This window comes from Thamnophis sirtalis, unplaced genomic scaffold, assembly GCF_051295495.1.
Source record: "Thamnophis sirtalis isolate CommonGarterSnake01/CBP01778 unplaced genomic scaffold, rThaSir2_p1.2 scaffold_13, whole genome shotgun sequence".
In the NCBI taxonomy this organism is placed as follows: Eukaryota; Metazoa; Chordata; class Lepidosauria; order Squamata; family Natricidae; genus Thamnophis; species Thamnophis sirtalis.
In genome coordinates, this window is record NW_028261393.1 from 30,406,125 (window position 1) to 30,433,150 (window position 27,026).

The following is a 27,026-nucleotide window of genomic DNA, read 5'->3' on the forward strand; positions in this document are numbered from 1 at the left end:
TCTGACAGGGCAGACACAGCTGCAAACGTATTCGCCTTCATTTGATTAACTTTAGATTTTAAATCATCATATAATTCCAATACAAATTCCCTGATTTCTTTCTTAAAAGCGTTAAGCATTTTAAGGAGATATTCCTGTGTTAAAAGTTCCCCAGCAGAAGGCATAGGAGACAAAGGCTGTGTTTCCAATGAAGATTCTTTAAATTCTTTTGTAGCAAGACGTTTCTTTGACTTGGGTGGCATAATAAATAAGCAAGTAAGCAGAGCTTCGCTCCCCTCTATTTCCAAAGAAGAAAAATTTATTTTGTTAAGGAGCAGTCTGCAGGAAGATAACACCGGCTAAGTACATCAATCATCCACGGAGAGAAATCGCCATTTTGAGGTCTATTTAGACAAAGAAGTCTCTAAGACGAATGGTGCTGGTATTTACGATAGTAATGAAAACATAAATCTCACAGGGGTGGGACCCGCCCGTATCAATTCTAGCTTGAAAAAACTTTGTCTTGTCCTGGGGGGGGCTAGCCTGTCTGGGGCTGCCAAAAAAAAAGGCAGCTGAGAAGAAATGGCTGGAGATAAAAGCTCTGCTTCGGCCGGATCTAATCTCTTTCCACAGCCAAGAAAGAAAAAAGGCTGTGGCTTACGATTAGATCCTAACCTACGGGGCTATCCTCCCTGCCCCTTTCTTAGCCAAAAAGGGGTGCTATCTATGATCTTATTTAGATATACAGACCAGATCTCTGAGGAGCTCGGTGGAGCCCTCCTCGGCAACAGGCCACGCCCCCCGGAAGTCGACCTGCAACCAATTTTGATTATGTAACTAGGGGGATACTGCACCAGTTGTGTAAAAAATAGTCATGTCACTTTTTTCAGGGTGGTTGTAACTTTGAACAATCCTAAATAAACTATTGTACGTTGAGGACTACTTATTTGTTTATACTTCCGTAAAATAAAACTGGAAATCGCCTCTTTATAATTCCTTCTTTCTTTTCTTTGAGTTCTTCATTTTGTCTGTACTCTTTTTTGCATTTTCCCCTCTTTTTTCATTTGAAATATTGTTAGTTTCCATTCTGTATTTAAATTTTTATTAACAATTTATTTTAAAAAATGACCAGTAGATTAGTTCAGGAAAATCTGTGCAGAGCTCACATCATTTCCTAAATCTCTTTCTGGTTGACTGTATTTTTTCTAAAAATAACATTAAATAAGAAGCTGTCTGTCTGTGACATGAAAAACCAGCCTCAGCTTCATTTGCTCGGAGTCCTTTGTAAGGCCCACACGGGGCCCGACTCACTCGGCGGGTCACATGCTTGACCTCGTATTCCTCTCGGAGCAGTGGAGTTGTGATCTTGGTTTGAGGGGTAGCGAGATCTTACCCCTGTCATGGTCGGACCACTACCTACTGAGGCTTGACTTTTGGAGACCAAACCCCCACTGTAGGGAGGAGGAACCGATTAGGTGGTTCCACCCCAGGCGACTTATGGACCCTTTGGGCTTTCAGACGGAGCTTGGCGTTGTTCCTGATACCCTCGCCCGCAGTCCGGCGGAGACTCTGGTTGCTGCTTGGAATTCAGCAGCAGCAGGGGCTCTTAACCGGATTGTGCCTTTACGGCCGATCCGAGGCAGTGGATCCAGGAGGGCCCCTTGGTTTACTGAGGAACTCCGGGAGATGAAGCACCGAAAGAGACGCCTAGAGCAATGATGGAGATCCAGTAAGTCCGAGTCAGACCGAGCACTTTTAACATCCAGCATCAGAGCTTGCCTCCGGGCAATCAGGACGACTAAAAGAACACACATTGCCTCTCTGATTGCTTCCGCTGAGTCGCGCCCAGCCGCCTTGTTCAGGATAACCCGTTCCCTCCTAAATAGGAGGGATACGAGCGATCCTTTGCAAGGCAGAGCTGAGGATTACGTCCAATTCCTCGCGGATAAAGTTGCTCGGCTTCGGTCGGACCTGGACTCCAATTGCGCAGAGCCAGCTGAGGCACCAGGGGAGAATCTGGCAGGACATCACTGGATTGATTTTCAAGCTGTTACCCCTGAGGACGTGGACAAGGCCATGGGAGCTGTAAGTACCTCCACATGTGTACTGGACCCGTGCCCCTCCTGGCTGGTCGCTAACAGCAGGGAGGTGACACGGGGCTGGATCCAGGCGGTTGTTACCGCCTCCCTTCGGGAGGGTTTCTTTCCCCCCGCTCTAAAGGCGGCGGTGGTGAGACCCCTTCTGAAGAAGCCATCTTTGGATCCAGCCGTCCTAAACAACTATCGTACAGTCTCCAACCTCCCCTTTGTGGGGAAGGTTGTTGAGAAGGTGGTAGCCTTTCAGCTCCGGCGGTCCTTGGAGGAAACCGATTATCTAGATCCCTTCCAGTCGGGATTCAGGCCTGGCTACAGCACGGAAACCGCTTTGGTCGCATTGATCGATGATCTCTGGAGAGCCAGGGATGGAGGTTATGCCTCCGTCCTAGTGCTCCTTGACCTCTCAGCGGCTTTCGATACCATCGACCATGGTATCCTTCTGCGACGACTGCGGGAGGTGGGGGTGGGAGGCACTGTTCTACGGTGGTTCTCCTCTTACCTCTCGGACAGGTCGCAGTCGGTGTTGGCCGGAGGGCAGAGATCGACCCCTAGGCCCCTGACTTATGGGGTACTGCAGGGTTCGGTTCTGTCCCCCCTCCTGTTTAATATCTACATGAAACCGCTGGGTGAGATCATTCGACGGCACGGGATAAAATACCACCAGTATGCGGACGATACGCAGTTGTATCTGTCCGCCCCGTGCCAACTCAATGAAGCGGTTGACGTGATGTGCCAGGGCCTCGAGGCTGTTAGGGACTGGATGGGGGTTAACAAGCTTGTACTCAATCCAGATAAGACCGAGTGGCTGGTGTGTTTCCCTCCTACTAATTGGCCAAGTGTTCCATCTCTCAGGCTGGGGGGTCGAACAGTACGCCCCTCAGACAGGGTCCGCAATTGGGAGTCCTCCTGGACCCACAGCTGACTTTTGAATACCACTTGTCAGCTGTGACCAGGGGGGCATTTGCCCAGGTTCGCCTGGTGCACCCTACCTGAACCGGGAGGCCCTCACAACAGTCACTCGCGCCCTTGTGACCTCTAGACTGGACTACTGCAACGTGGTCTACATGGGGCAGCCCTTGAAGAGCATTCGGCGACTCCAGCTTCTCCAGAATGCAGCCGCGCGAGCGATCGTGGGTGCACCTCGGTTCACCCACGTAACACCTATCCTCCACGAGCTGCACTGGCTGCCTATTGGTCTCCAGATACGCTTCAAGGCGCTAGTCGTCACTTATAAAGCCCTTCATGGTATTGGACCTGGGTACTTGAGAGACCGCCTGCTGCCAATTACCTCCACCAGACCGATTAGATCCCACAGACTAGGCCTCCTCCGAATTCCATCCGCCGGCCAGTGTCGACTGGCGACTACCCGGAGGAGAGCCTTCTCTGTGGCTGCTCCGACCCTCTGGAACGAACTCCCCGTGGAGATTCGCACCCTCACCACCCTCCAGGCCTTCCGCATAGCCCTTAAAACCTGGCTGTTCCGACAGGCCTGGGGCTAAAGAACCGTTGCCCCCGCCTCGAATGGTATGATTGTTGTGTGTTTTTAAATCATGTATTGTTTTTGTGTTGTCGTTAATTTGTCTGTATCCCCCCTTCCCTGGTTTGAGTTGTGAGCTGCCCTGAGTCCCCCTGCGGGGGAAAAGGGCGGCATATAAATGAAATAAACATTCAAACATTCAAACATATTCATACGAAATACAAATGCCCAGGTTTGTTGTGAATGGCTTCTCCTGTTTCTCTGGGGAAAAGGGCAAAGTTTGGCTCTGGAATTGGGTGGATCCTGAAAGGCTTGAGAAACGTAAAAGGGCACACAAATTTCCCTTCCGGGAAAGGGCTGTGCTCTTAGCCATTTTGTGAGAGCGCCCATGATCAATCGTCTGCTCTCAAATAGGAATCCGTGGTCAATTGGGGGGAGGGGAGGGAATCCAGAGCCTGCATTCTTGGTCCTCCTGGGATTCGCCTCCATACTTAGTAAGCGGAGGGTCCTGTAGCTGACACTGGAGAGCATCATGCCCATTTTTCTTTGCCAAGTCCACGTAGGTTGGCTCTGCCTTGTCTTCCATGAGGCCCACCCCCACTTCCTCCAGCACATATATGGCATGACAAGGCTTAGCTGCCTTCATATCTCTGGAGTGGGGGGGCGGGTGACAGTTCTTCAAGGGGCCAACATGGGGGGCTCCCCAAAGCAAAGGAGCAGGGTAGCAATGGTGGGCCATGTGACTGCCAGGCCAGAGAGGGTGAAGCTAGAGAAAGCCCCCTGGAGCGGAAGAGGCAGTCTGAGTGAACATGACTATTCCTGTGTGACTCACGGCCTGGTGTGTGGGATATTTATATATATTTCCTTGTTCTGCAGAATGAAGCCTCACTTCAGTCTTCATGCACTGCTTCCTGTATTTGATAAAAGGCATTTCCTACTTTCCCACTCCTCAGGCTTCTGTTGGGCTGGAAAACCCCATGGGGAGCTGGGCTGAGATTTCTTGGCTTTTGAAAAATATCTCCAGATTTTTGATTGTATGTTGTAAGCCAGACTTGGGGTGGCAGCCATGGTGGTCAAGGGACATTGTGTGTGTGTGAGGGTGTGGGTGGGCATTGATGCCTAGTAAGTAACTGTGAGCAGAGAGTCAATTTCTGTGGATTGTGCTCGCTGTCAGTATTTCCCTGTTTTACATGCAGAAATAAGACGATGACAATGGACACAGGACAGGCTTCTGAAACTTCTTACAATTTTAAAGGGAAAAAACATTATTTCTTAATCTTGATCACTTTAAGATTTGTAGACTTCAGCTCCCAGAATTCCCTAGCCAGCCCTTGTGGTTGTTGGCTGGAGAATTCTGGGAGTTGGCCGCCATATCTTAAAAATTGCCAAGATTGAGAAACACTAGAATAAAGAGATGATATGCATCTTATAAACCCGTACATGAATCTTACATTTCTGTTCTGCCAAGAACTGTATTCCTGCACTTCATTTGCACCCCAGGCTAGTGGGGAGGGGCCGAAGCCAGCATTGGGTGGGTGGGCCAAGAGCAGAAATGGATGGGAGACTTCTACCATGTTGTCCTCTGCCTCTCTTGCCAAGGAGGGGAGAGATCACTTACAAAAGGTCCTCACTGTGTGTATCCAGCTGGCTTTTGGAATTAGGCCAAGAGTCAGTGGCATCCATGGGGGAGAAAGTTTGGAAAATCTGGAAGGGAGCTTCAGTTGCATGATACTGGCCACCATTTTGTTTTCTAGAGCATCCCGTTCTTCGCCAAGGGCAGCAATTGCCTAAGTGTCTGGGAACTGCCTACTCAGGCCTGGCTCCTGCGCTCTGTGGCACTAGGTGACTCTTTTCCAGGAAGGGAAGCACACCTGATTTCCCACACCTATCCCACCTTCTGGCTCTCCCAGTACTTGGACTTCCTCCTCTCCAATTAGGATGGGGCGTGGGGAGAGGCTCTGTTTCTCTGCAGATGCAAAGCAGGAATCCTTTAACTCTTTGACTGCCTAATCCCAGTGGAGTCCCGCAAGCCAAAGGAAGTAGATTCTTTGGGAGCTGCTAGAAAGAAACATGGCTCCATCAGTGGAAGGTACCTGGAGCAAGCAGCCAAGAGAGCCCCAGATCTTTGCTCTGACTCCACTCAAACCCTCTCTTGGTTTTTTGTTCATCCTCCCAATGGGCTTGAGTGATGGATGCTTCTTGCCTCACATATCATCAAACCCTGTGTACCTTGGCACTCATATCCTGAACCGCAGAAATGGGGGAAAGGGTATATTTTTACAAAGTAACAGAAATATTGCAGAGGACTGGCTTTATTTTGCCAGTGCTCTGTTCCAGAATCTCTCCTTTGCCTCAGGATGAACACCAGAACCTTCTAAGGCTTTCTATTTAGGAGAGCTCTGTGGAGAGCTCAGGGCAAAGGCAGCCTGTTCTGCAACACAGAAGAAGAGCATCGAGAAGGAGTTCTGCTCATGAGCACCCAGGTAATTTAAGTGTCCAGGTTGTGCCCATGGCCGGAAACCAAGTGCTGTTGGCCTGGTTCAGCAGGCTTTTCTTCTTCTCCTGGGGTGGCTCTTCTCATTTTGAAAAGGAAACCCCTGTCAGACCACATGCTTCCCTCAAAGAGGAGGTGTTTTGCTCGAATGAGATACGTCTTGTTGTCCAGAAGAGGTTGGAGGGTTGGTTGACCTCTCCTTTAGGTAGGATTCTCAATAGGTCACCATGACGTGTGACGTTAGCAACCCTAAGATGTGTGGACCAACTCCCAGAATTCTGAAGTCCACACATCTCAGAGTTGGCAAGGTTGAGAAAGAGTGAGCTAAAGTGGACAAGTTGCCTTTTGTTTTACAGCAGGTGCCTCTGGTTTGCTGCTTTCCATCTTTGGCCCCGTTGGTTGGGCATCTTGGAATTTCCAATGCACCTGGCCAGTGTCACGTTGGAAAGGCTTCTTCCTCTCCAAGCTCCATGTGGGTGTTTTGAACTCTTACAGGTCTTCCCTTCCCAGGCTCTGCATTTGAGCAAGCCCACTACCTGCATTAGGCCTCCTTCCCTTGTGCTGCTCTGCTTCCAGTCAGCCTGCAGACATCTGAATCTGCCTGCACCGTTTGCCCGCTGGTCTCGCTCTCCTCCCTATCCTGAAGCCTCAGCTTGAGGGTGGTTCCAACCTAGGGGAGCTTTCTGGTTGCCTTTGGCGTTTCTCTGGTGCCATCTAGTGATCACTGGGAAGAATCCCCCCAAATACAGGGGAGATAGCAAGAAAAGTAGATCTGGCAAATGATGCTTAAATTCAAAAATAAAAGGAAAAAAGCTGCATGAAATCTTTGTAACTTTGTAACTTTAATAAGATTTGTATGCCGCCCACTCCCTTGGGACTCTGGGCGGCTCACAACAAAAGTAAAAACATATAAAAAATTTAAAAATACAATTGTTAAAATTAATCTATCATCCATTCAATCAAATGGGGCTGGATATTCATCAACAGCCCCATGCCTGCCGGAACAGCCAGGTCTTGGTTGCTTTACAGAAGGCCGGGAGAGTGGTGAGGGTCCGGATCTCGGCGGGTAGCTCGTTCCACAATCATAGAACCGGAATCAATTTATGCATATTCTTTAATTTGGAATATTCTATCCTCTATGTATTGTAGGGATTTTTGTTATTCTGTTATATTGTCTGATGACTGGAAAAAGCAGAATATAGGTTGCAGAATAGCAGAGTTATAGACTGTGTAGGTCTTCTAGTCCTGCTAAAGCAGGAGATCCTATACCATTTCTGATAAGTGGCTGTCCAGTCTCTTCTTGAAAGCCTCCAGTGATGAATCACCCACAACTTCTGAAGGCAACTTCTGTTCCACCTGGTTCACTGTTCTCACTGTCAGAAAAATATTACTTAACGTCTAGGTCAAATCTCTCCTTGATCAGTTTCCATCCATTGTTTCTTTTGGTTTTTGGGTGCTTTGGAAAATAAGTTGTGTCCCCCCACTCTCTATGGCAGCCCTTCAAAGATTGGAAGACTGCTATCATGTCTCCACTGGTCCTTTTCATCACTGGGCTAGCCCTGCCCAGTTCTTGAAACCGTTCTTCATATGTTTTAGCCTCTAGGCCCCTAATCATCTTGGTTTCTGTTTTCTGCCCTCTTTCTAGAGCAGGGATGTCATACAATTCATGCCCACCCCAGCTCCACAAAGGGGAAAAGTCGTGAAATGTCATGTGATGCCTTGAGTTTGACACCCGTGTTCTAGAGTCTCAACATCTTATTTATAATGTGGTGACCAAAACTGGATGCAGTATTCTAGGTGTGGTTTTACTAAGGTTTTATAGAGTGGTATTAGTACTTCACGTGCTCTTGATTTCATCCCTCCGTTAATGCAATTTAGGATTGCATTGGCCACACACTGCTAGCTCATATTTAATTGATTGACCACTAGGACTCCATGGTCCCTCTCATAGTTACTGCTTATTAAGCCAGGTTTTGGCTTTGTTCTTTTCTCATGCTTTTCTTTTTTCTTTATTTTCTTTTTTTCTATTATTTAAAATATTAGTTTCTATTAGATTTTATCTTTTTTGTTTAAAATCCTAATAAAGTTATATAAAAAAGAAAAATACAAGTTTGACAGGGCACTGAGTTCTGATTATCATTTTTGGTACTGGATTTTGACTGGATTGCAAATAATATTTTAGCACAACTGCACAATGGCTGGAAAAGTGAATTTGACAGAATTACCACTTTCTCTGTGAATGGTGGGAAAAGGTGCCTGCACAAGCCCTCTTTCTTGGTATCCTTCCTTCCATGTAGATGTAGCATCATTGAGGACTACTGGTTAAGTATGGTTTGTCAGACAGTTACAAATCCGTCTGGTAGTAATGTTGCCTGTTCCACATTTAACTACCAAGAAGTAGGTTGTATATGGATGTGATATGTATACATTGTTATATACATTTAAATATAATGATTTACATTACTTTATTATTAAATATTAACTTTTGTAAAATGTAATGTATATACATTGTTGTCTATGAATGTAATATGAATAAGACACATTTCGGTTATATTAACATTTTACAAGTTGCAGAGCCTAAAAATCCTTCCATAAAACCTTGGAAGAATAATCAGTGTAAGACCTGCTGGTGGAAAAAAAAAGTTAGTTACTGAACCTAAGGAAGGGGTAGCGGTTAAAGTAATGGCCAAAGGATGTGTGGGTGCAGGCTTGGCAAAGGGCAGAGAACGTCTCCTCTGCATTGCTGCTAAGGATGGGTAGATGGAGGGAAGGACAAGGCAGTACCTCAAAGGGCTGCATGGCTGGGAAGGACATGTATCCTAAGTGCTGGGGTAAACGGTTCCCCCCTCCCCCCCCCGTTCCCCACACTTTGGGACTTCCAGCGAAATTGAGGCTGGCAGACATTCCCCTCCCCTTGCTCTGATCCTGTATTACTCTTATTCTTACTTCGCAATTTAAGCAAGAATGAGTAACACTGCCCTCCAGCGTTTATACCAGTCCTGGAGAGTTGGCAGTGCAGCTGCTGTTGCAGTTGAAACTGCTGAGGCTGTGTCTGTGTTTCCCAAAAGCCACATTGTGACTTTGTGGCTGGAGAGAGGCGTGAAATGGCATTGTTTGCCTGCTGCAGCTGAGTTGGGAAGGTGGAACAATGCAGACTAAGAGGCGAGAAGAAAGTGATATCCTTGCCTGGGGTGAGCTTCCTTCCTTCCAGCTTCTCTGTGCTTCTCTGATTCAGTCATAGGAAATTTAGAAGCTGGCACTCTGCTCACTGCCCCAAATAGCCAGGAAACAGGCTGACCCTCCTGAAACACACACCTATTCTCTGGGCTGAGCCAGAAGGTGACTCGGCTTGAGAGGAGCCAAGAATCTGCATGGAGGATGGCGGGTGGTGTGGTGTGATGGTGGATGTGATCGAAAGGCAGGTTTACAGAAACAATCCCTTTCAAGAAATGGAAGAGGGTGTGTGTGTGTGAGAGAGAGAGCGACACACACACACACAGAAAGAGAAAATAGGTGTGGTCACACCTGTTCATTTTTGTAAGCCCAGGAAAACTTGGTTTGTCTCTTTTCCATTTGGGGAAGAGCTGTGTGATGTTCCTGCACTCACAATCTCCTGCTTATTTTGCTGCTTTGAACACAGCCCCTCTGGTTTGCACACCCAAGAAGGGTACATGGAGTGATGGTTTGAGACCCTTGTGTATGAAGGTTGCATCAGAGAATGAAGGAGCAACCCTCAGGCATTGGATGGGAGGTCTCCAGTAGCAGCTATTTCAGGGCAGAATCGAAGCCCTTGGCACATGGAATGACAAGATTCATTTTATGCCAGGTACTTGCTGAAGCTCAACATGTGGAGCTTCAGCAAGCATGTTTCTCAACCTCAGCCACTTCAACTCCCAGAATCCCTCAACCACGCTGAGAAAAGTTGTAGCAGACAAGCACTACTCTCCCAGATATAAAGGTGCATAGATTGTTTCTGAGGTGTAGGCAAGGCAAACAGATGGAAATAGCCACTGAAATGAACAAAAGCCCCTAGAGGGATGACTTTTCCTTCTTTAACCAGCCAGCCCTGGCTACAGTGTGGCCAGCCAGCCTTCCCCATCCTGGTGCTTGGATTTACAGTTCCCATGGCCCTCTAACCAGCATGGCCCCATGTAGCTCAGAAACTCTGCCCACTTCGAAGGAGCTCTGCGTGCATTGGGGCTGCTGCTGGGACTCAGGGAAGCCCCCTTTCCAGAGTCACTGCTCTATTCCCAGGGAGCCCCTTTAGCCTTTTATTTTGGGAGAACCTATAACTGGTGGCTGCCGTATCCTCTCACCTCTGCCCCCAGACCCTTGAATGTTTGACTTTCTAGAAATCCACGGTTTTATGAAATAAAGGGGGGGGGGGGAAACAGATTTCTCCCAATCCTCACTGGACAGCTCACTTCTTGCATGCAACAGCAATATGCCCTGAGGGGACTCCTATCAGGGTTGGTACTCAGAATCCCCCCAAGCAGGAGTCGCTCATCAGCCTCACAGCAGGAGGATCTGTGGTAGTTACTCATCCCAGAACTGAGAAAGTTATTTTATTTTATCAGAAGCAGCAGAGACAGTTGCGGTTGAGGAAGCCAGAAATTTGGTTGGCAACATTTCTGCAAAAGTAAAATATATATGTAGAAAAAAATCCACCCTTTTTCTGGCAACCCGTTTTGGAGTTCCCCAGAATTTTACCAAGATTGCTTTCGGATGCAGGCCATTTTTGCCATCCTCCCCTGCCTACGTTCAGTGATATTGATCCATGTTCTGTTGAACTGGGTCTGCAGAGGAAATTGTGGATGTTGTAGGGAAAACCCTCCCAGGATTAGTGTAGAGAAGTTTACTTTAAGGACAAGTTCTGCTTCAGGTAAACTCAGTTTAGGGGAAGAATGCAGAAATGCATAGAAACATTAAGTACTTCAGATGTCTTTGCAAGTAACTCACCATGGCCATCTTGCTGTGGGACAATTCAATAATACAATTTTTTTTTTTTTACAAAAGTACTTTAATTTTTGTCATTCACATTTTATTTTGTTCCTCCTTTGGCATCCTTTCTTTAATGATTCTATTCCACCATGTCTTCGATATTAGTGTAACTCTTATTTGCAGCAACATGTCCCTTGGCAGAGTTGGCCATGGTGAGTTGTCCTAGACCCATTGGGACAGCTGCACTGGAGGAATGTCTTGTCTGAGCCTCATTCCTCTGGTCAGTGTGAATCTGGCAGATGAGATGTGCTGCTGAGTGTGGAAGTCTAATTGGTAATTCGTAATTTAATAAACTTAAATAAACTTAAGTCTAATTTGCAAAGCCATCATAACATACAGGATTGAACAAAAGCCACTGTTAAATATTCCTAAGCTAGTCTAAAAGGGCTGTTGCTGGCCCTTTTAGAGTTCAGGACCATTCTCTGGACCCCTGAGTGAAACCTCTGAGCATGAGAACAAGGGACTGTTATTTTCAGAGGGGAAAAGAGAGAAGGACTCTACTTCCCCACATCTTGAGTCTACATAAATCTTGATTCTGATCTACAGCCACTGATCTCTCATGGGATTATGATGAGACATCCAACAATTGCAGATGGTCGAGCTACTCCATGATCATCTGTGTGGGTTGACAAACTCTGAGACAGTTTTGCTTCTGGTGCTCCTTTTTAAGGGAAGGCAGGTTGGCGTTTCCATGGATTCTGCCCTGAGCTTGTCCTTCCCACATCCCCAGTCCGTTGACATTTGTGCTGCAACAGGCAGACGTGGTTCTCCAATGAGGGAGTGTGCTGTTGTTTACAGAGGGCAGAACGGGAGTTGGCAGATCTCGTCCATCCGCTGGGAGATCCAGGAGGGAGCTGTGCTGGAGCTGAGATGATCATGAAGCCCCCTCAGCATCCAGGAGCCCCGACTGGGATTGTCTTTGAGTGAAGGGATGGGTGGGTGCCATTTGGTAGCCTACGTATATCTCCAAATTTAAAGATTGCAGACGGTGGAGATTCTCTGTTCCCCACCCCCTTCTGCCCCCAAGGACAAAGACATGCCAAGGGTAGTGCTTGAATTAAAAGCAAAAATCCCAGCAGTCTTTTCTTAAGGGCATTTTATTTTACCCATGAGGAAGAAATTGTACCTAAGTAGTTCTTTTCCACCAGCAAAGTATGGGAGACAAGGATTCTTGTTGCTATTTTAGTAATAATACTGTTATTCCAGAGGGATTTTCAGTTCCTCTTTATGGATCAGTGAAAAGGTCCTTTAAAGTATAAAAGTTCATCCCCGTGTCTGGTTGTATCTAAAGGAAGATGGCCAGGAAGAAGGGCCCATTGTCTTCCCTTGGCTTCCAGGCAAGGATCTGTCATGATCCCAGCAATTGAACAAAAGGGGCAGCCTCCCCAACCTTGAGTGATCATTCATTGGCTGATGACCCTGTTTCTGCACTTAAAAAGCCGAAAAAACTTAAGATGCTTCCAGGGAAATGAGGTTTGTTTCATTGATTAGGATCCTGCTTTTGATGAGGGTCGGCGAGTGAGTTATGGGAGGCCTCCTGCGCCCCTGGAAGGGCCGAGAGAATGCAGTGCATCCTTTCCCTGTGCTTCATGGCAAAGGACATCCTCTGGCGTACCTGCTCTCATCACTGCAGGAGCCCCCTTGGCCCAGTGCTGGATATCCAGGATGGATAAAAATCAATGATTTAAAAAAATAAATAAAAAATTGGATTTTTTTTATTTAAATCGGATTTTTAAAATCAAATTGATTTTAATAAATGCTTTTGGAGTAAAAAGTTTATCTAAAAGTAGTTTTCTATTTAAGATACATTAATAATTAGTTTATTCAGCATGAAATGAAGCTTAGTTATATAGCATGAGGCTGTATATTCTGTGAACTCATTCAATGAATCCAAGCTCTGCAAGCTGAGATAACATGCCCTGCATTGATGCATTCACACAATTTCACAGTAACCATGAGATAAAACAAAAAACAAAGTTTAGGAATATTCCTTTATCCCCTTGTTTTGCAAATCTAGGTACACTACAAAGTGTATGATTGTTTGAAGAGAAATGCATCTGTACCACCAGGCTCACACCAAGTGTAGGAGGAAGGGCAAGCAGTTCAAACGGAACCTTCTAAGCAGCTTATAAATATAATATTAAAGAGCACCTGTCATTTCTGATCCATCATGGCAGCGCCTGTTAGTGGGCATCCACTCACCTACTGCCTGCCACATCCCTCACCTTGTGTCACTGCTGCATCACCAGCCATCCCATTAAAGTGAATGAGACTGTTGGTGAGTCAACAATGGGTTAGAGGAGCCACTGCGGGACAGAGATGACAGTGGCTCTTTAAAAATTATGATTTAAATCGAGTTGGTTTAAATCAAGCCTGTGGAGACCCCCTTCAGTTTCCGGTTGGGCTGGCTGTGAATTGCATCTTCTTGATGGTGGCCCCAACAAACATTCAGAGATAAATCTTCATTCCAAACTCATCTTTTGGCTTTGCCTAAAAGGAGCTTCTCTATTCTCCCACACTTATTAAATTTACTTTCAATGTCATTAATGAGGCTTATCTAGAGCCATTTTTGTTGTTCTTGGTGACAGAACGTTTGGCATTCTTTTTCCAATTTTTATTTTTTAATGTCTGAGCCAGGTTTCTCCATTTTGGTTCCGCATTTTATCTTGTGCTGAATGAGGTGATTCAGTTGGGAGTAACGACACAGTAAAACTCCCCAGTTCCTGCTTCTAAAACTGCCGGGCTGTGGGGGTCGGGTCAGTCCTTGCACCTCTTCCCTTTTAAACATGGAGATTAGATTCTGTGAATTGGAAATTCTGTGGCCCCCTTTGCTTGGAGTTTCAGACCTCCCCTCTGCAACTATTCCAGGGAGGATGAGTGGACAGTTGCTTCTCTTTCAAAGGAGTACATGGACAGCAGGAATTCCAAAATCTTTAGGAGTGAAAACCTAGATGCACAACATCCCTTCCCTTGCATGGTTGACAAAAGAACCACTTTCTGGTGTAAACCCTCTCAGAAGCAGCACTGGCTCAGCCTCTTCCTGTCTATAAACTCTGTGCTGCTGCTGTGGCTGCCCGCCCTGTTCTGGTGATGCTGCGTCCAAGTGCTTGTGGCTCAAGAGAAAGGAATTTGAAACTCAGAGTATTAACGGCAGAGCTGCCGGAGGGGTGGAAATGGGAAGGCAGATGTCCCTTTGGGATGGTGTTTTTCTGTCGCCCACCATTTTTGTCCTGAGTCACCTCTTTGGGATAGCTGGGCTCTTGTACTGGACCAGGAGCAGGAGAAGGAGCCAGAGCCAGGAAGGTACTGTTCTTTGTGCAGTGAAATGAGTGTGTGGGGGGGGGGAAGGGCTGGGGAGCGCAGTCCTTCCCCTGACCTTGGTTAAGGCACTCCAGTTAGTTACTGGATCAGTGATGTAATGGAACAGCCTCTTTTCTTCTGCATAGGCTGGTAGCTGAACCTCCCTTGGTGGTCAAGCATGTGCCCAGGGAACCCTGGGAAATGTTTTTTCTGGCCTCTGATGCTGTAGTGGCAGCTGGGAAGCTCCTTCAACAACTGTGTCATCCGAGCTTGGTGTGCATTTCTATCCAGACCCAGCAAGAAAACTGTAGTACTACTAACATTGTTGGTACTTAATACAGAAGTAGGGGAGGATCTGGAGTAGTCCGTTCTCTTTCAGTTTGCATACATTTATTCAAAAAAGATACTTATCTTGATTACAAACAGAAACCCAGGTTAGACAGCTTTAAATGAGGATTAGAAGGAAGGGAGGAGGAAGAGGGACATCTGTCAGTGCATATGAAGCTTAATCTTGTACTGAAGGAAAGTCACCACATCCATGAGAAGTCTATTGCTAAGTGGTCTACCTGCACTTCCACCTCCTTTCCTGCTGTACTTCTCGTTTCCCCAGAGGCACCTGGATCGTTACTCTGGGACGTAGTAGCTCACGACACTCCATGTGTTGTCAGACAATGGGAATTAAGCCCCAAAGCCTAGCAGATGCTCCAGGAGGAGGAACAAAGGAGAAGTTTTCCTGCAGTAAAGATGGAAGGCAGGAAGATTTGTACACCTGCATGCACAGACCTGGGCCTAAAACCCGTCTTTTGCACAAGGTGAACCAGGGAGGCAGGGGCTGTAAGGGGCAAATCTGCTCCACACAGCCAGTTCTGCAGACTGCGTGACTCAGCTATGCAAAGAGATTGGCAACTGATGATTTTCATCATTGGGTTTTGGTGGTTGAGTATTTGCTATGTATTAAAAGTCCTAAATAATGGAAGAACTTCCATGGAAGGTCTCAGGGAATATTCAAGTGAGTGCAACACTTTCAAGTCCTTGCATAGTTAACCCATCTAATTTTCTTTTTTCAGTCCCCCCCTCCTCCCCAAAGTCAGAAGATGTCATGAGAGAACAGGGTGACATCAGAAGCACCATTTGGGGCTTGTAAATTCATGGATGAGATCAAGAAGCTGCAGGTAAAGAAACTTTGCCTGAAAGCAACCTCTTACAGACTAGAAAGCTGTGCAGTTTGAAACTTTAATTCTGGATGGGAAATGATTTACTGCTTTTTTGTTGCACACAAAATGTCCATTTCTAACAGTAAATCATTTGATAGACATGAATGGCAATTTGGAGATTGCAAAAGTGTAAAAGCTCCATTTCCAGTTTATAGTATCTTCATCTGGATTAACTCACTTTCCTCCTCCTTGTAGATTTTGGAACTTTTTTGCTCAGCCAGCTAACGTTTCTTTGTTTTTTACATCATAGGTGGTGGGCTGTTCTCCTTGAGTTTTCTTCGTTCAGATGGGCAGGGGTGGCTGGGCTAGATAGGCAGAAATGAGCTTTGGGACAGTGATGTTTGTGCCTCTTCTCTCTCCTTTGTTGGAGGGGCTTATCTTCTCCTTTGGGTGGGAGAGGGGGAAGCAGTTCTTAGAGGCCAAGAGGAGCCTGGCAGTGCCCCGGAAGTTCATTCTGATGGAGGCGTGTTCATTTGGGGATTAAGGGTGTGTGTGCACAAGCGCAAGCCACAAGATTTAGCTCCAGCCCTGATTTGGAAAAGAACCAGCTTCGCCTCAGACAAACTGGAGATGGGCCAATTCTCCTCTAAGCCTGAATCACAATTCAAAAATAGCAACCTTCTTTTTACCAGCTTTTGACATCTCCAAGTGTGATGGAATGAATGAAAGTTTCAGGAATTGTGACCTCGTTATGAGAGAATGATTTCCAGCAGAGCTTAAACAACTGTTATGCAGAATACAGACTGGATCCCTCCAATGTTGTTGTCTTCCTTGTTCCTCGGAGGGAGAACCTGCAAAGAACCTGAACTCCAGAACAGACTCTGGCCAATCATGGCTGCTCTGCTCCAGGGAATGAAGAGCCCTGGTGCAAACTTCCAGTGGGATAACAAATTTGAGTTCCAGTGAGAAAATGGGGTTCCTTCTACCTTTCCCCACCCAGGTTTCCTCCTTCTGAAGAAATGGCCCATTTTCACCTACACCCTGTTATTACTCCCCCAAGGGTCATTTGCCACCCTTGGGGATAGTTCAGAGTAAGATTAGTTTGGCTTCCAAGAATCTTTGATTTCTAGACTTGTCAGAATCAATTTGATTGATGCTTTGATCAGGCTGCTGCATGCTTAAAAAGATGAGCATTTTTAATTGACAGTTCTGTCAGCAACAGTTTCAATGGGAACATGAGCAACTACAGAATTGTCAGGTATTGGGTGGCACCTTTTCCAATTAACAGATGTTATTAAAAGGCTTTCAAAGCCTGTACCTCGTCATAAAATGTGTTATAGTAGTCATAAAAGATGCCATTGGATTTCTGAGTTTTGTTGCCATTGATGACCAAGGCTCTCTTGTTCCAATGTTCACAGAATCGTGAGTGATGCTGCTTTTCACTCTGGGGTTAGGCTGTGGCTCAGGGGTAGAGTCTCTGCCTTGCCTTGGAATCTGTAGCGAAGGTCGGGAAGGCTTCTGCTTGCCAAAGTTGAAAGGCCTCTTGATCTGAACTGATCTGGAGGGAGGGAGGAAGCCTTCTTAGGCCTTGCCTGCTTGCAGGATTCCTTGTTGGAGCCTGGGAGCCTGGAATGCAGTGTCTTTATCTCATGACCCTCTGCCGTGGCAGCTGTTGTCCCTTGCTGCTGTAGGAAAAGAGGGGTTGGAATGGGATGCTCTCCAGGGTTTGTCTCCTTGCCCCCCCCTCCGCCGAGATGATGATGTTGCTGACCAGTCTCTGGGCTGGGCCCTTGTTCTGACCTGTGTCCCAGCCATGGTGGCTCTGCTCTTCTGGTGGGGCTGGTCTCCATCCGGATGGGTGTGCACCAGTTGGTTCCTGTTGGAGGGGCGAGGGGCAATGTGGCCAGGGGACACGATGGCAGCTGCAAAGAGTTAAGGAGAGGACGGCCACAGGTTGCTTAGTCAGAAGGGCTCTCTGGACAAAGATTAACAAGCCGGAGATAAGCTGGCAGGGAGAAGAAGCCAGGGGCTTATTATTAGCTCATGGTGACACTGGGCGAGGGTTGGAGAAGGGAATCTTATCTGTGGAATCCAAGAACGGGCCAGGAGGAAGAAAAGTGGGGGTGTCCGATGCCTTGGGAGGAGAAGTAGATCCACCTTCCAAGGCTGGTTTTGGGGGCGTTTGTGGAAAAATCCAGAACTTCCTGCCTCCTGTGGACCCCACTGGACTTCTGAGCAAAGCAGCATGGCCTGGCTGAAAGAGGACCAACGGCTGTTATAAATAGCGGAAGAAGAAGAGGAAGAAAAGGAAAACAAGAAGGATAAACAGCCTCTCTTATCTCTGCCCTGGACATTCCAAACGGTCATTTTTCAAAACGGTGCTGCTCTCAGAACTCGTGAATCCCAGAGCCAGGCTCCGGGTCCTCGGCCTTCTCTCAACGGGATGCCTTTGTGACTGGCGAAAAGGCTGCCAGACCAGCAGAGATGCATAAGGAAAGAACGGACTCTTGTTTTCCCCTCTGGGTCGTATTGTGTCAGCACATTTGATGCCTTGCAATTGACAGCAAAGCTGGCCAGTGAGTCTGGAGGGAGAAACAATGCACCGGCCTGTTCTGGGAAGCGGATTGGAATAGGCACCCACCTTCTCCATCCATGAAGATGCCACCCATCTCAGGGGACTCAGGGAGTAAGTGGGTTCTTTAGAAGGCTGATCTGGAACCCTGGAAGATGACCTGCTCGGGCGCCTGAGTAGCTGTGAGTGTGGCAGGGCGCCCTGTGTCCCATCACTTATCCTCTGGGAAGCAGCATCTCTTTGCCTGCCACCCCTCGGCCAGAAAGTTCAGCCAAGGTTGCTAGACTGAATGTTTTTACCCTAGATTTTTATTCTCACATGCCTCTGCCGGAAGGTGGAAGGGTGCTGGGAAGAGCAGGGATCTCTCCTTCTAAGGGTCCACTGGCTGAACGAACTTAACCTAATTGTGGAGGGAAGCAATGGCCAATCTCCTGAATTGACCGTAGTTGGCATTTAACCTTCTGTTGGTGCTTAATCTGCCTGGCTCAAAAGAGCTGAGGGCCTTTGTTGCCTCTCATTCTCCCGAAAACCCCAAGCTTTTTAAGGAAGGAGCACTTTTCTTCCGATCTCTGAGGGGGCAGCTCTAGAGGGGGCAGTCTGCTTTCTGGAAAGCCCAGCACAGGCCCTTTCTTCCATGGCCGATGGTGAAGTAGGAAGTGGGGGGAGGAGCTGTGGAGAGGAAGTGGGTGGCAAAGGGCTGGCAGATCACGCTGAAGAAGCCTTACAGCAGAAGCAGGAAGATGGAAGAGTTCAGTTACACCCGGAAGCCTTAATGCAGTTTGTGCTGGAACCACAAAGGACCATGTGGCACATTCACAGAACAGAAAGGGAGCTGAATGCCCACCTGGTGTGCCAGATGTGTTGCATTGGTTAGTATGCCTCTGCCCACTTTGTGCCTTTCTTAGGGGTGGGGGGTGGGGTGAGAAGTGGAGCAACCTTGAATCCAAACCAAACCATGTTAATTCAAAGCTATGAGGTGTTGAGTTCGGTTCATTTTGTTTGAATTAGTGTTGGTGTTGGTCTCATTTTATCTTTTGTATTCTGGATGGCCCAAACCATCATTTTGCCCGAGATGACTTCTCATCTTTGAATGTTCTTGGGAGGACAGACTGAGTGCGCTTATGGAAGGTCTTTGAGACTGGAAGGAACCTTTTAAATTTACAATCGGCAGGTAACACCCTGGGAGGACAAACTAGTTGAGTTTTACTATCACAAGGTGAGCTGGCTGCCTTGAGCAGTTTAACTTGAGTACCTGTAGAAGAAATTTGATGCAGAAGGTAGGCAGAGCCGATTGGGAATTTGACTGCATTCAGGAAGCTTTTCCATCTCAGCCAGGTTGACCAGGATGGAGATCTCAGAGCTCCAGTTCAGCGTATGGGCCTGGCACTGGTGAGACTCCATGGCAGACAGTGGAAGAGCAGATCTCTGTGGGGATGGCTCTTTCCAACCCCTGCTCGGCTGCTACTTCCTCCTTAAAATGGCCATTCTTCCTGAGACACAATGGTTCTGCTGCTGCTTGTCTGCTTTATTTGCACCACATGGGATGGGCAAATACATCCTGAGGCAGCTGACAGCAGTGTCCTCTATTGATTGTTCATGATTTTTGCACCCTTAGTAGACATGATGTGGTAGACAGTTTTTTAAAAGGCATCTTGAGTTAGGAGAGAAATAGGGACCCTCTGCTCCTCCAGGCCCTCCAGCAACTCTCATCATTGCCCCTGCTGTTCTACAGCAACTGTGCAGATTAGAGGTCCATGCTTCCTATTTCAAATAATACTTCAAATAATGCATTGTTTGTTTCTTTGAATATTTAGCTAAGAATGGAATAGATACACCAGTACTAAAGTAAAAAATTTTTTAGCCTGTTTGTGTCTCTCACCCTCCCTCCACCCACCCCCCAAAGTGTGTTAGATGGCCACAGGCATTACCCTCAGCTGGTAGGGCAATGATATCTGGTGCACCTGAAGAGCATTTGATTGGAGAGAAGTTGCTGTAGGGATATACCTTGTTTTGTATATGGCAGGGATGTCAAACTCTGTCCCCATGGCGTCGCCACATGACGCATTGGGACTTTCCCCCCCTTTACTAAACTGGGCATGGCCAGCATGTGACACATCTGACCCAGGGGCTGTGAGTTTGACAGCCCTGGTATATGGGGTCACTCAAGAATTAGAGCTAGTATATGACAAGCCAAGACAAAAGTTTCATGGAGCAGGATTTGGGAGAGGAGATTGTTGTCAGAAAAGGTAAATGTTTCACAAATTATCCAATAATGGTGCCTTATGGCCTCCACACCTAGTTTGCCACCTGGCAAAATGTGGCCTTTTGAGCATGGAATCTCTGGCTCTGCTGAGAACATTCAGCTATTTAATCCTCGATGGGTGGGCTACCAAACTTCCTTCTCTGTTTCAGTCCCATGATGAGTGCCATTGGGAGTGGGCTGTCTTTTAACATTAAACAGAGCACCTCAAAATGGCCCCACCTTGAAAACAGTGGAATGGCAGGGAGGGAGGCATTGTAATTAAGGTGATAGTAGAGGAAGTGCTTTGAGGCTTCTTTAGAAATATTTTCATGATGGGAAATAATTCTGAGAATTTTTTTTAACAAGCTATCAATGGGAACATTCCTGGACATCAATTGCAAGTAATGTTTTGGGTGGAAGGTGTGGAAGCTCTGTTGAATCTATGAATGCTGGGAAATCAGTGCAGGGCCTGAGAAAAGAAGCTTTGCCAAGGTTTCACAGAAGGAAAGTCTTAAAGCACAGAATGTACACAATTTTCAGTTGATATTTGTTCCTGGAGGCTGAAGGCCAGGAGCCAGGCTGAGTGATTCCCCCCCCCTCAAGTGGGGATGAAAAGAGATGTTTAAAATAATAAAGAACTCAAAAGGGACGTGCGTATGGTGGGACTTGATGGAAAGGTGAGTGGAAGCTGTGGATTTGGATCTCAGATGGCTCCGCAACACTGTTGTTAATGGCGTGTGGGGCTCAGAGGGGGAGCCTTTTACACCAGGCATGTAGTCCTGAATCTAAAGGATTCTCCTCAGAAGCAGAGCAGATTCTTCAAGCCAGATGTCTGCCCTTTCCTAGAATAGGGCGTTAGTGACCATGAAGCCTAGGAGAGCCTGCAGTATAAATGTTGACAGAAGAATAAAAAGTTTGTGTAGGGACGTTCATAATAAGGAATTTCATTGCAAACCCTCCACATAGTTCACTTCCAGCAAGCAGATTGTCATGGACCAATATGATTTTTATGTCTTGTTTCCATGTCGATTGTTTCTTATGCCCACCGTCTTCCTATCACTATACTATAAGTGATGGGCTTCCACTATACTGTACTAGTTCAGAACTTTCCAAACATTCTCTGGTGTAGAGTGAGTGAGCTGAGCTTTGAATGTGGGCTTTTATCTTTTGTTTCATTCATGCTGGCTCTGTGATTAGCAGAAGTTAGGCAGGGTAAGACAAACATAGATATTTTCCTATTCAATATATAATTGAATCTGAAGGTGTGATGTTTCATGGAATATGAATACTTAGAATATTTAAAATATTTAGAATATTTAAAAATACTTAGAACTACGCCGCCTTTGGTCTGACCTGAGCATAGTACACAAAATTATCTGCTACAATGTCCTACCTGTCAAAGTCTACTTCAGTTCCAACCGCAACAACACAGGAGCACACAATAGATACAAACTCAAGGTAAACCGCTCCAAACCTGATTGCAGAAAATACGACTTCACCAACAGAGTGGTCAGTGCCTGGAATGTGTTACCTTACTGTGGTTTCTTCCCCAAACCCCCACAACTTTAACCTTAAACTGTCTATTGTTGACCTCACCCCATTCCTAAGAGATCTGTAAGGGGGTGTGCATAAGCACACTAGCGTGCCTACTGTCCCCACTTATTTGTATCCATTTCCTGTATTCATAATCATGTTTACACTTATTTCTGTTACCTTATACATGCTTGATAAAATAAATAAATAAAATAAAATGGGAAGAGGACATTCATGGAAACCTGCTGGAAGCCCTTCATGTGTGATGCTATCAGTTACCTTCTATGTGGTTCTGGGGCACACGGAATGAGGAAACAGGGAGGCTGACAGGAATCTGCCAAGGGAGTTCCTCTGGAGGAAGCAGTGAAAATGACAAAGCAGCTGAAGGTTTTGAGAGACTGTTTGCTAAACTATGAGACCTGACAAAGGAGTAATCTCTTGAGTAGCTGCCAGCTGCAAGTGGGTATGACCTAAAAGCTGCCAGATGTCGAGTGCAGGTGACTGTTTCCTCCTTGAGAAACAGATAGTGGGGGGAGTATAAGGCAGCAAACTTCCTGCTCACTAAATGAAGGAATAGGAAATGGGAATCTGCCTGGACAAATGGGAAGAGGAGCCCCTAACAAATTTTCTTTACAAGAGATTATTTATACATAGCAAACCTGAGAAGAGAAGGAAAAGAAAGAAACTTTATTTTCTACTGGTGGAGGGCTTCCCTTTTTTGATCTTGGGGTTTACATGATAGCTTTTATATATCTCCCACCTTGGAATATACCGCAGTTTGGGGCATACAGGTTGCCTCCTTGATTTAAAGAAACATTAATGGATCAGTTTGTTTATTTGCTACTTTTATATTTATAGAAATTTGCATCCTTGAGACAGGAACTCTTTGGAATATTTCTGATCTGGTTTGAACCCTTTTGAAAGTTGCGCTCCTTTATAATCCCATAGACTCAATGCTAGGAAAGTTGAATTCTCCCTCTGCACCCAGAGAGTACATTCTATGACACAGGAAGCATCTTCTGGTACATATTACAGGACTCAACAGTCCCTGACTCTGCAAGCGACTTTTTGAAAAATGAAGAAAGGCTGCATGCCCTGCTGTCCTTTGATTCCGTCTTTCCCCAGAGGATGAAACAGAGGAGGCAGAGCCATCTAGTCAAAATAAATACATATTTTAAAAAAAGATTAAAATATCTCTATGGAGAAAACATCCCCAAACCCTCTATTGGTTGCAAAGAAACCTGCAAACCTGCAGCGCTCTGGGAAGTGGGCTGGCGGCTGGAAGGGGGCCTAAACTACAGGCCTAAAAGAGGCTTTGCTTGCAAACCTACAATAGGAAAGATTGTAGCTGTGTTTATTTTCTCAGGTGATCGAAAAAGTAACTTGTTTGCATTTTCTCTCATTTTGCAGATGAACGGGACCGGGTCCAGAAAAAGACCTTCACAAAATGGGTGAATAAGCACCTGATGAAGGTAAGTCCCACAGACCTTTGATTCCACTAGATCTGCTCTTCTTTTTCCACTTCCTCCACCCTTTCATTTTTAAACAGCAGAAATAAAATAGTCTCCGAAGCAAAACAGCGTTGGGTGAATGAAGATTGATCAACATGCTGAGTAATGGCCGGTCTTCAGTTCTTATAGCAGATTTTCCTCCTCCAGTGAGAATTTCTCCGCATGGGGGTTTCTCAACTTTGGCAGCTTTCAAAGGGGAACTTCGGCTCAAAGAATTTCTCAGCCAGCTTTGCAGGCTGGAGATTTCTGGGAATTGAAATCCACCCCTTTGAAAAGCTGCCATGGTTGAGAAAGTTTGTTCTACACATTTTCTTGCTCCCTGCAGTTCTCTCAGCAGCTGCACAGCATTGTCTCTCTTCTCTGTCCCCACAGGTGCGCAAGCACATCAATGACCTCTACGAGGATCTGCGAGATGGTCACAACCTCATCTCTCTACTGGAGGTCCTTTCAGGTGTCAAGTTGGTGAGTTTCCAAGATGCCACAAAGCAAAAGACGTTCCCAGGGCCAGGTTAAGACCGAGATGTGCCCCTAACAGAAACAAATCCCTCACACCAGGAGATTGAAACAAGTGCAATTTCTGACAATTCCTTCAAACCCATCCTTCAATCTTTAGTGCCAAATAAAATGTTTTTAAATAATGTTGATTAAAATCGAAGATGGCAGATAAGAACAATTATTTAAAAAAACAACTAAAGTTGAGTGTAGTGATGAAAAAACAATGTTTCTCAACCTTGGCCATTTCTAGGAATATGGACCGCCAAAATTCTTGTCAATTGTATCTCAGCTTTTGGGCTAACTCAAGTGTAGTATCTTATGAATGGCCACGCTGGCAGTCAAATTCTGGATTGAAGTCCACATACCTAGAAATGGCCAACACAGGAAAACACTGAATTAAAGACATGATAGGGGGGAAATCTGGAGTGCCCCCCTTCCCTTGGTGTCCTAAGTGTGTCCTTCAGAACCTACCATATTTTTAGTGACTCCCAATCAAAGTTCTTTGCCTCTCAATCCTTTCCTTTTTTTATTTCTTTCCCTTGGACATGAAGCACGTTCTCTGCCATCCAAAAGGTTTGGTCTTAAACTGTTTCCACAGCAGCAGCAGCAGCAGCAGCAGCAGCAGCAGCTGGCCTGAGCCCTGTAATTTTTGGATCTCACCAAACTTTTTTCCCTATCAAATGGATCCCTTCTGGAAGCTCTGAATGCTTGGCGAATGTGGGCTGTGAAAGTTCTGGAGGAGCTATGCATTTGAAAATTCATTTTTAGTCAGGCAAAGAATGTGTTTGTGCACTGCTCTTCCTGTGCATTTGTTGGGTGTGGCATTTTTCTTTCTTTTGTGTGTGTCCCATGTACTTCCATTTAGTACTGTACTGTCCATCCTATTTATTAGCCCAAGGAAACCTCAGGGCAGAAGACTGTTTGCTTGGTGAAAGTCCCACCCTGGAGTCACTTGGGCAGTGAAGAGTGTGAGGAGCAGGAGGAGGAGGAGGATACAGTAGGTCAATGACCACCATGGAGGAGCAATAGCAACTGGTACTGGACACATTCCGATAATCCAGAAATACCTCAGATTTCAGGCAGGACTTCCAGCATCTTCTAAGAAATGGAAATGACCAAATTACAGATGGCAGATTAGCCTGTGAGCCGGCGTCTTCCCCACGGCCTTCTGGTTAAATTTGCGGGATGAAGACAGGTGGTTTTCTTTCCAGAATTCTACTCTGGAGCTACCTCTGGGGGTGTGGGTAGCTCACCTGCCCACGAAAGAGCCAGATGGAGCTGGATGTCTCCAAATGCTGCAGACCAAAGGAAGCGGAGGATCCAGCAGAAGTGGGGGGGAGGGGGGACCAAAGGGAAAGAGTGACCACCCTCATTTCATACACCCAGAACCTCACTCAGTTGCCCACATGTTGTGCTATCCTGGAGGCTCCAGGGCCCATTGCTCTGAGGCATCCAACAAAGCAAGGGAAAAGGGCTTCTTTTCTTTGCTTCCCTTTTACAAGGTCTCCCATTGCCCTAAAACCTTGGCAGCTGAATCCATGTTGATGCTGCCAAGGGAAGAGTGGGCATTCTGCTTTTCTTTCAAAGGGAATACAAACTTCCTTTCCCCCTGCCAGAGGCTGGAATAGGATTTCATTTAGGACTTGAAGGCTGTGAGGAATCCACTGGATTATCTGGATGTGTTTCTGGTGTCGGTAGCTGGGGATGTGTGAAGAATACTAACTCACGTAGTGTGAGCACACAATGGTTTGCCTTTTTTCCAGGTCTTGCACACTTCCACAACCTTCTTTTGTTCCCAGATTTGTAACCCTCAGGGCAGCCTTCCTCAGACTTCCAGATGTGTTGGGAATGGGGCTTCCCAAATTGCTAGTTGTGTTTTTGGTAGTGAACACCACTAGGAAGCCACCTGTCACAATATACAGGGGAAACTGGCAGAAGGTTTTCCTCTGTGTGGAGAAACAGACCAGGATTCTTCCCAGAACAGTCTTGTGCAGCCGAACCAGCATTTGGTTCTGCAGGCTGCCCGCTCGCTTGCCTCTTAAACCAGAGGATTCCCTCGATGTGCTCTGCAAAGAAAGCAGCCTTGCTACAGGCAGCCGGATCTCTGCTTGGCCACAGAGGAGCATTGTGTAGACAGGGGCCCCTTAAGGAGGAGACTTACGCCTTCCTGTGTATGGATGAGAGAGCGATTGGGGCAAAGGGCCCTCCAGGAGTTGTCTCCTCCTTCCCAGATGAGCCTTTTTTAATTTTTTTTTTACATTATTTGTACAGGCTCTTATGATGACATTGATTGTGGTCCCTCCCATTTCCCCCAGGTTGGGCTGAGGGAGGCATCTAACCCTGGCCTTGGGAACAGGAGGGGAGGAATCCTTCAAGGGGATTCTGTGGCTCTTGAGAAAGAGAGAAGCCTGAGAAACTCAGGAGAAGCCTAAGGCTGGGAAGAAAGGAGAGGATTTCAACGTCCTGCTATTCCACTTAGTACTTTACTGTAAAGAGCACTTCGTGGCTGTTTCTTCATTTTGCACCCCCCAAAAAATCAGTGTGGGGTTATTTTGACAGATTAACAGAGTTGGAAGGGACCTTATAGGTCATCTAGTCCAACCCCCCACTCAAGCAGGAGACCCTACATCATTTCTGACAAATGGCAGTTTCTTTCTGATGCTTCTCTTTTCTCGGGAAATCGGGGTGCAGGAATCACCTTTTCTGTCATGATAACTTTGCATGGCTTTCCTCCCCTGGAAGGCTCCTTCCTCCTTTCCTCAAGGCCAGTTCTTCACCCCTTCTTAGGTTGAGGCCGGATTGAACACAGTGTGTCTGCTCTGGGTCCAGCATCTTCACTACTCTCCCCCACTGCCAGGTTTTCACCCTGAGACCCCCAGAGGCCTTGTTAAAAACAACCTTTGATGGCTGCCTGCCTTTGCTGCTGCTTCTCACTTGTGCTTGAGAGTCATCAGGTTGCTCCTGGGCTGGGAGCATCTCTTTGGGTGGCTCGGCACTCTTTTTCCCGGGGGGTGGGTGGGGGTGGGGGTTAGGGGTAGCTGTCCCTTCATTGGCTGCTGCAGGACAGTTGCACAGGGCAGCTCGGGTGATGGGTAGCCCCTTGGGTAGGGCAGACCAAGGGGAGAAGGGGACATGCTCCTGGCTGTAGGGTGCAACCGAGTTGTCACTTACT

At 46.6% G+C, this 27,026-nt stretch overlaps 1 protein-coding gene across 17 annotated transcripts in view; it reads left to right on the top strand.

Moving 5' to 3' along the window:
• The window catches only part of MACF1 (microtubule actin crosslinking factor 1), a 362,565-nt gene that overhangs the window by 88,747 nt on the left and 246,792 nt on the right, over nt 1-27,026 (top strand). For 7 of the 17 annotated variants that reach the window (XM_087728266.1, XM_087728271.1, XM_087728269.1 and 4 more), the window contains exons 1-3: nt 18,478-18,942; nt 23,259-23,320; nt 23,732-23,821. In XM_087728266.1, the coding sequence (XP_087584392.1) occupies nt 18,708-18,942; nt 23,259-23,320; nt 23,732-23,821 (387 nt within the window). In that variant the 5' untranslated portion in view covers nt 18,478-18,707. Of the gene's footprint in view, nt 1-18,476; nt 18,943-23,258; nt 23,321-23,731; nt 23,822-27,026 lie in introns of those variants that run through there. The other 10 variants (XM_087728267.1, XM_087728270.1, XM_087728280.1 and 7 more) reach the window with 2 other exon arrangements.